This window comes from Antechinus flavipes, chromosome 6, assembly GCF_016432865.1.
Source record: "Antechinus flavipes isolate AdamAnt ecotype Samford, QLD, Australia chromosome 6, AdamAnt_v2, whole genome shotgun sequence".
NCBI lineage: Eukaryota > Metazoa > Chordata > Mammalia > Dasyuromorphia > Dasyuridae > Antechinus > Antechinus flavipes.
The window spans coordinates 6,938,153-6,947,410 of record NC_067403.1 but is presented as its reverse complement, the minus strand read 5'-3'; the positions used below and the strand labels follow the sequence as shown (position 1 = coordinate 6,947,410).

Sequence of the window (9,258 nt, the reverse complement as noted above, 5' to 3'; positions counted from 1 at the left end):
CCTCCTTTCTGTTCCTGGGAAAAGAAACTCCATCTTTCTCCTGTGGGCATTTTCTTGTGCTTGTCCCTCATGCCTGAAGTTTTCTTCTACTCAGCTTAAGTCTCACCTTCTGTAAAAAGCCTTCCCAGTCCTCCTTAATCTTAGTGTCTTTTTTTTTTTTGAGACTACGTATCCCAATTTATCCTGTATATAGCTCAGTTATATATTTAGTTATTTGTAACTTCCTTAGATTGTCTCTTTCATTAGATGGTGAACTTCTTTAGAGCAGACACCAATATTTTTTTTGCCTTTTTTGGTGTCCCCATTACTTAACACAGTGCCTGGAACATAATTAGTGCTTAGTAAATACTTATTGACCAGCTGACACTTTTAGAAAAAGTCTTTGAAATCATAACTTTCCTATAACCCACTATAGTGACCCAAAAAAGCTACAAGGACAGGCACAGGAAGCCCAAGAACTGGGGGGTTCAATGGCTATTTCTTCTCTCCCTGAAAATAGCACGGAGGAAACTGACAAACACTAAGGTTCCCTTGGTCCTATTTTTGCCTTCTACATGTTTTGCTATGAAATAATCGGCACAATTAGCTTCCTGGTTAAGAACACGGCCCAAAGAAAGGTTTGTTGTTGTCTTTGTTTTCTAAGGAATACAGGATATATTAGTGCATCTCTGTCTCTCTTTCTCTCCTTCCCTCCTCCCCCCCACCCCCACCCTCAGCATCTTTCTGTGTGTATGTATGTCTCTCTCTCTAGTTTCTTTCCAGATTTAGTTATGACTCCATGATTTACAGATTTCCAGTGTTGACTATGGAATAAACCGGTTGTGATTCATGCAGTTTGTGAGGACATAAGCTTATTTTATTTGTTAAATTATTTAAACCCAACCCAATCTGATGAGGAATTCACTAGAAGCAGCCTGGTTGGGCCTGGTCCACGCATCCACGTTGGCTCAGAAAAGCCCGGCCTGTGCCAGAGAGAGAAAGGAGAACCCAAGCCAAAGGAAGAGGGACAAAGGGATGCCTTAGAAACCTAGTTAGTGTTGATTAATTTCGTGGGGGAATCTAATTCATTAGCCCGGAAGCCAATTAAGTGGGAACATTTGTTTGTTAATAAAAATAGCACCTAACAGGGACCCCCTTTGGGGATGATAGAAATAACTTGGCTTCAGAAATGGCGAGGCATAAAGATGGTGAGCTCAGGAAAATAAAGAATACTGACCCAATTATACGGGCACAGAGAATGTTGAAGAGAGAATCTCAGAGCTGGAAGGGACTTCAGAACAGAAAATGCCCATTGTGAGGGGGAGAGAGAGAATGCAGAGCACGTCTCCTTGGAGGGAACCTTAGGTCGTCCAATGTTAAAGATGGGGAAGACATTTGGGATTATCTGGCAAGTACCTTGTCCTAAATCATCCAGTGATGGCCACAGATGGTACCCAAGTCTTTCTCCTTCCAGTCCATTGGACTTCCTGCTACATTCTACTGTTTTCATGGGGGTAGCAACTGTGGAACAGGCCTACTATGTGCCAGATACTGTGTCGAGCTCTTTACAAACATTATCTCATTTATTTGATTGGATCTGAGAACAAGACATTTCCCTCAATCTCAGTCTTTGGATCTCTATGATGTAAATTACATTATAAATAAATCTCATGGCACAATTGACAGTTACATCCCACAGAAAAAGGACCCCAAAGATAATAAGGATGTAAAAAAAACCATCAAGAGGAAAATGGATTCCAATGACAACCAAAAGCACTTAAGCAATTGTTTTAGCAGATGGGTCAAAAAGCAATCCCAGGAAAGAGTAAAAAACAAACAAACAAACAAAAACATAAAATGGAAAATGTGAGGGGAAATGAATGATTATTGAAGCAAAAATTAAATACTTTTGTTTAGTTTTATGGTTATAAAGCACTTTTACATGCATTATCTTGTCTGATCCTCACCCAGACACTGCCTGATTAGTTGGCTAGGGCAGATATTATTATTAATCCCATTTGATAGCTGAAGAAACTGAGACCCACAGAAGATCAGAGCCTTACCACAGCTCTCCAATTTAAACGGCCGAGTTGAACTCCAAATCAGGCCTTTTAGCTCTCAGCCCAGCTTTCAGTCCTTCCCACAGTCCTGCTCCCCCGCCCCATGCCTCCATGTTCCCGTCTGCCTCAGCCTTGGACTCCTACCTGACACTCATCTTTTTGGCAAGAGTTCTCTCTATTAGGCGGACCCCGACACAGCACCCTCCACTTCAATCTTATCCACACCAGGCTCTGCCTGGCCAATGCTTTCTCCTCTAGTTCTAGGGAAATTAATTAAAGGAACACTGACAATCCTGGCTAAAGTATTTTGCCCTGTGGTTCCATTCACCATCCCCGTGACTTTCTAGGTCAACCCAATTGTCCTTGGCCACTATTCTCATCTATATGTTTTCTCGTCTCATGAGAATACAAGCTCTTTGAGGTCAGAGACTCTTTTTACACTTTGTCCTCTTAGCTGGGAAGCACAGGCTGGACCAGACTTCAAATGGGACCTCGGCCGCTCAGAAGTCATGTGATCCCGGCCATGTGATCTCTGAGATTGTGTCCTCATCTGTAAAATGGGGATCATCCTGGCTCTGAATTTCTGGGGCTGTTGTGAGGATCAAGAAAGATAATCTTTGGGAAAAGTGCTATCATAACAATATTAGAAAGACAATCTTCTTTATATAAAATACATGTAGATAGTTTTCAACATTCACCTTTGCAGACCTTTGGGTTCCAAATTTTTTTCCTCCCTCCCATGACAGCAAGTAAACTAATGTATATGTCCAATATATCCTACACACATACAATCTTGAGAGCCTTAAGAAAGTTTATCATTATGAGAACCAAGCACAATTCGAGAGGTCCAGAGATGAACCAAGAGGCTACCCAGCTCATGACAGAAGGATGATGGAGTCAACAGGGAGAAAACGACATACAGCGCCGGCCATGGCCAGTTAGAGGGATTTTGCTTTATTTGACTTTGCATGTCTGTTACAAGGTTTGGGGGCTGTGGCTGTTTCCTTCCCAACAGGAGAGAGACATAAGGAAATGAAAATAAATGCTTGTTCATGGGGGAGCCATTGAAAGAAAAAATTAGAGAAGATAATATGTGATTTCAGCTTCATGATGGACCTTGGACTTGAAATTCTCTTCTCTTTTCAATGGCTCTGGTTCTTTCTTCCATCCCAAACTGTTCCCCACTTCGGCCACAGCAGACATGAAAGGTGGTGGGGCGCTAGGGGCAGAAGGTAGAGCATGGCGGTGGAGAGGACTGAGCTACATTTTATGCCATGTCCCACTCATAGACTTGAAAAGCCTTGCCTTGCTCTGGGGAGCCTTCTCCTCCCATGGCAAGAGAGGGTCTTTTTTTAGGAAGGCACATGTTAACTTGCTGTGAGACCCCAGGCAAAGCCCTCCAATCTCTCTGGGACTTATCTTTCTCATCTGTAACATGGGACTAGTGGGAAGAGGGGAGTAGCCCTGCCCACTTCGTCGGACTGTTGAGAGGATCAAACAGCAACGGCCGTGAAAGACCTTTGAAAACTGAGGGTGTAAGCTGTAATTCGCTCAAATATTGGTGCGATGGAGGAGCCAGGAGACCGGGATTTGAACCGCACTTCTGCCGTTTGTCCCCCACGCCTCTGCCCTCAGGAAATCACTCCGGCTCCCTTTTCCCAGGAAATGTGTCGCGGGCACCTGCCTATAGAGCTCTTGGAAGGAAGGAGCTAGCGCAAGATCGAAGCGCTCTGAGGGAACGAATGAGCGAAGGAATAGAAGAAAGCCAGCAGAAAAAGCAGGATTCCTTGGACCGGCTTGAGACACCCCTTTGTGGCCAAGCCCGGACTGCAGCGAAAACAACCCAGGGATCCCGGGCCGGTCGGATCTCGCAGATCTGCACACGGGCATCAGCGGAGCCCTTGTTCCCCTCTCGGTTTCACTTCCCCTCTGGTCGGGACGTTTCTCCCAGTCACGTGCTAATGGGGGCCAAAAGGGCAATGGCAGCCCAGGAGCGTGTGGAGGCTTCTGGCGGGTGGCCGAGTGGAAAAACACAAGGAGAAGGCCTCCGGGGAGCAATGGCTCTGGCGGGCGGCGGGCTAAGGGCGGTGGGCGGCTTCCCAAGGCCCGAAAGCCGAGGGCGGGGGTCCATGGCTCCAGGAGCTTGTGCTTGGAGGTCTTAGAACGTGCAGGCGGGATGGGGGGCCGGAGGGGAGTCCCGGGAGCAGGGCAGGGAGTGGGCAAGGCCCTCGAGCTTAGAGGAGGCCCCAGGAGCCTAGAGCAGCCCCCGGGTGTCCACCGAGGACCCCAGCAGGGCCAAGCCCCATTATCTGCATTACTGCTCCTCCCCCAAATGCTGGGGCGAGGGGCGCGCCTCCCAATCTCCGTGCAGTGAACGACTTTGCACGTAATCACTTAGGTCTCCCCAGCTAAAGCGTGGGCTCTTTTCACACAAGAACTCTCGTATTTTGGCCGCCCGCTCGGCCCTCGGCGTTCCGAGCCAGGTGATGGTGAGCAAGATTCCATAGAGATAGTGTGAGGCGGCCGGTCTCGGTTCTCGTCTGCGGCTCCAAGGAGCTGTAACCCGCCCAGCGGCCACCCCCTGGCAAACATGGCGGCCCGCTCCACCAGTCCGGGGTAACCACAGAACCACGGAATTAGTGGATGAGAACAACTTGTTTCTGGAGTCCAGTTGGCTGTGTTGGGGGCCTTGGGGCGCTCGGAGCCGGGCCGGCTTCTCTGGGGGCCTTGGGGCGCTCGGAGCCGGGTCGGCTTCTCTGGGGGCCTTGGGGCGCTCGGAGCCGGGTCGGCTTCTCTGGGGGCCTTGGGGTGCTCGGAGCCGGGTGGGCTGCGTTGGGGGCCTTGGGGCACTTGGAGCTGGGTGGGCTGCGTTGGGGGCCTTGGGGCGCTTGGAGCTGGGCCGGCTTCTCTGGGGGCCTTGGGGCGCTCGGAGCCGGGTGGGCTGCGTTGGGGGCCTTGGGGCGCTCGGAGCTGGGCCGGCTTCTCTGGGGGCCTTGGGTGCTCGGAGCTGGGCCGGCTTCTCTGGGGGCCTTGGGGTGCTCGGAGCTAGGCCGGCTTCTCTGGGGGCCATCACCCCTCGTCCCTGACTTTTGTCCTCTGGAAGAGAGAGCCAGGCGGGCAAGTTTGCGCCACTGCCACTTAGATCCAATTAATCCTTGACCCGGGACAACAGAGGGAGGAGGATCCAGCCCCAGGGGCCAGACCCGCTCCTTGGAGGAAAGCCGGCCCAGTTTGGGGAAGCGCAGATTTAACAAATGGGCCGTCCGGACTGCTCGCCTGGCCCGGGGTCACGTGACCAGGCCGCCAGGGCCGGGTCGGGTCGGATTTGGAGCAGAAGCGCAGAATGTCGGGCGGCCGCTCTCCAGGGCATCGGCCTGTCCCTCCCACTCGCAGATGCAAAGCGCGGGTGAAGGGATTTCTCAAGGTCACTCCGCCGGTTGTGGGGGCGCGGAGGGGTCGCCAGGTTGGAGTGCGAGTCCTTAGCCTGGGGCTTCCAGAACCAGGAAACCCCAGGCGTCCGGAGCCTTGCCTTCTTCGGAAGACCAACGGTTACAGCTCCTTCCCTGCAACAGTATCTCGGGAGCCGTCTCCTTCCTGAAAATTAGCGGCTAATTTGAATAGCGCCCTCCCGGGCCAAGCCCTTCTCCCACTTCGCCCTCCGGGCCGCCCGGCAAGGCAGGGGCTGGTATTAGAAACACTAATCCATAAGCAAAGAGCGATCCGTGGGACGGCCGCGGGCCACCTTCCTGAGCCAGGCCCAGCGCGCTCCCCTCCCGCCTGACTGCGGAGCATCTATTAGGCGCCCACTGTGTGTCAGGGACTGTGCTCACAAACGCAAGGGGGGTTCGTTGGGAAACGGCCGGTTTGGGACAGACCCACGGGTCAGAGAGCGGGCTCTAGGAGGGGGGGAGGACGGCCTGGCTGGGGCAGCCTGGGGAAGGGCTTTGACTTTGGGCTGGGATTTTTGTTTAGCGAAATTTAGCTAAATTACTTCCCTGCTGTTGGTTTTTCTGCATTATTTCTCAGAGACAGAATTGATCTCGAAGAGCCCCCATCTACTTCTGGAGGAGGACCACAGGAAGCAGTGCGTGGGTGCCTCCGTTCCCCCTGGGGTTCCCCATTCCCTCAGCGGCCTGTGGGTGCCTCTGTCCCCCGGGGGTTGCTGTTCTCTCAGCAGCCTGTGGGTGCCTCTGTCCTCTGGGGTCCCCCATTCCCTCAGCGGCCTGTGGCTGCCTCCGTCCCCTGGGGTCCCCCATTCCCTCAGTGGCCTGTGGGTGCCTCCGTCCCCTGGGGTCCCCCATTCCCTCAGCGGCCTATGGGTGCCTCCGTCCCCTGGGGTCCCCCATTCCCTCAGCAGCCTGTAGGTACCTCTGTCCCCCGGGGGTTGCTGTTCTCTCAGCGGCCTGTGGGTGCCTCCGTCCCCTGGGGTCCCCCATTCCCTCAGTGGCCTGTGGATGCCTCCGTCCCCTGGGGTCCCCCATTCCCTCAGCGGCCTGTGGGTGCCTCCGTCCCCTGGGGTCCCCATTCCCTCAGCAGCCTGTGGGTTCCTCCGTCCCCTGGGGTCCCCCATTCCCTCAGTGGCCTGTGGATGCCTCCGTCCCCTGGGGTCCCCCATTCCCTCAGCGGCCTGTGGCTGCCTCCGTCCCCTGGGGTCTCCATTCCCTCAGCGGCCTGTGGCTGCCTCCGTCCCCTGGGGTCCCCCATTCCCTCAGCGGCCTGTGGGTGCCTCCGTCCCCTGGGGTCCCCATTCCCTCAGCGGCCTGTGGGTGCTTCCGTCCCCTGGGGTCCCCCATTCCCTCAGCGGCCTGTGGCTGCCTCTGTCCCCCGGGGGTTGCTGTTCTCTCAGCGGCCTGTGGATGCCTCCGTCCCCTGGGGTCCCCCATTCCCTCAGCGGCCTGTGGGTGCCTCCGTCCCCTGGGGTCCCCATTCCCTCAGCAGCCTGTGGGTTCCTCCGTCCCCTGGGGTCCCCCATTCCCTCAGTGGCCTGTGGATGCCTCCGTCCCCTGGGGTCCCCCATTCCCTCAGCGGCCTGTGGGTGCCTCCATCCCCTGGGGTCCCCATTCCCTCAGCAGCCTGTGGGTGCCTCCATCCCCTGGAGTTGCCCATTCCCTCAGTGGCTTCCCCAGGTCACCATTTCCTCAGCAGCCTGTGGGACCCTCTGTTCCCCAGGGGTCGCCTGTTCCCTCAGCAGCCTGTGGGACCCTCTGTTCCCCAGGGGTCACCTGTTCCCTCAGCAGCCTGTGGGACCCTCTGATCCCCGGGGTCGCCCGTTCCCTCAGCAGCCTGTGGGACCCTCTGTCCCCCAGGGGTCGCCTGTTCCCTCAGCAGCCTGTGAAACCCTCTGTTCCCTGGGGTCTCCCCTTCCGTTCTGGAACAGTACATATCCTTTGGGAGTTTCCAGTCGTTTTGCTCTCTGTTCAGCCTCGAGTGACTTCCCTTTCTCGGCCTTGGTTCCCCCCATGCCGCCCTTTCGCACAAGAGTCCTGACACTCACTGGTGCACCTGGGAGCTGCTCCCTGAGGAAGCAGGGGCCTGCCCAGTTCTTGTTGCCTGGAGCCAAACATCCTCACTTGGTTGGCAGTGGGGAGCCCCAAGAGTCCGCAGGCTGATGGGGCTTTTTGGGGGGAGGGGGGCAGGGTAGGGGATTTGCCCTAAGATTTTCTTCATGCCCTTGATGGCTGGTCTAACTCAGCTCCTTGAGATTAAGGCCGCCCTCAAAGGATATGAACAATTTTCAGAGGATGAGATTGAAACTATTACCACTCATATGAAAGAGTGTTCCAAATCATTATTGATCAGAGAAATGCAAATTAAGACAACTCTGAGATACCACTACACACCTGTCAGATTGGCTAAGATGACAGGAAAAAATAATGATGAATGTTGGAGGGGATGCGGGAAAACTGGGACACTGATGCATTGTTGGTGGAGTTGTGAATGAATCCAACCATTCTGGAGAGCAATCTGGAATTATGCCCCAAAAGTTATCAAACTGTGCATCCCCTTTGATCCAGCAGTGTTTCTATTGGGCTTATATCCCAAAGAAATACTAAAGAAGGGAAAGGGACCTGTATGTGCCAAAATGTTTGTAGCAGCCCTGTTTGTAGTGGCCAGAAACTGGAAAATGAATGGATGCCCATCAATGGGAGAATGGCTGGGTAAATTGTGGTATATGAATGTTATGGAATATTATTGTTCTGTAAGAAATGACCAGCAGGATGAATACAGAGAGGACTGGCGAGACTTACATGAACTGATGCTGAGTGAAATGAGCAGAACCAGGAGATCATTATACACTTCGACAACGATATTGTATGAGGATGTATTCTGATGGAAGTGGATTTCTTCGACAAAGAGACCTAACTGAGTTTCAATTGATAAATGATGGACAGAAGCAGCTACACACAAAGAAAGAACACTGGGAAACGAATGTGAACTATCTGCATTTTTGTTTTTCTTCCCGGGTTATTTCTACCTTCTGAATCCAATTCTCCCTATGCAACAAGAGAACTGTTCGGTTCTGCAAACATATATTGTATCTAGGATATACTGCAACCTATCCAACATATATAAAACTCTTGCCATCTGGGGGAGGAGGTAGAGGGAGGGAGGGGAAAAATTGGAACAGAAGTGAGTGCAAGGAATAATGTAAAAAAATTACCCTGGCGTGGGTTCTATCAATAAAAAGTTATTATAAAATAAAATATATTAAAAACAAAACAAAAAAAAAAAAGATTAAGGCGGCCCCTGTTGTGTGCTCAGGGCCCAGAACAGCACCAAGTGGGGGTCTATTCCATGCTTGGTGATTCCTACCAGGAGTGGGACTGGCGAGGGAGGGGATGGGGGCCGCAGGGAGCAGATCCATCTGCATTGGGGCCCCCCGACTCCTCAGGCCACCCCGGCCTGGCCCATGCCAAATCTGGACATTTTTACCTCCCACAGCACAGCTGCCGCACGGGGCAAACCCTGCCCCCCGCTCCATCCCACAGCCCCCGTGCCCACTTTCTCCCTGCCTGGCTCCAGGCCTGGGGGGCTCCTCCTCCTTCTCCTCCCCATTCCCACCTTCACCACCAGTGGCTCCAATCCTCCCTGCAGTAAGCGCCACCTCCCATCTCCCTCCCGTCTCTCGTGGGGGACACGGCTGGAGAGTGGGGCAGACTCGGCCCAAACCCCAGTGCAGGGCGGGAGTTGCGTAAAAGGTGGGCTTAGCCCAATGACG

The 9,258-nt window shown here is 53.3% G+C and overlaps 1 protein-coding gene across 1 annotated transcript; it reads left to right on the top strand.

Moving 5' to 3' along the window:
- The first annotated feature begins 5,382 nt into the window (after nt 1-5,382).
- LOC127540695 (formin-2-like) lies at nt 5,383-7,293 on the top strand. The gene is made up of 2 exons (XM_051965513.1): nt 5,383-5,610; nt 6,169-7,293. The coding sequence occupies exons 1-2, from the start codon at nt 5,383-5,385 to the stop codon at nt 7,291-7,293; spliced, it is 1,353 nt and encodes a 450-aa protein (XP_051821473.1).
- Nucleotides 7,294-9,258: the final 1,965 nt, after the last annotated feature.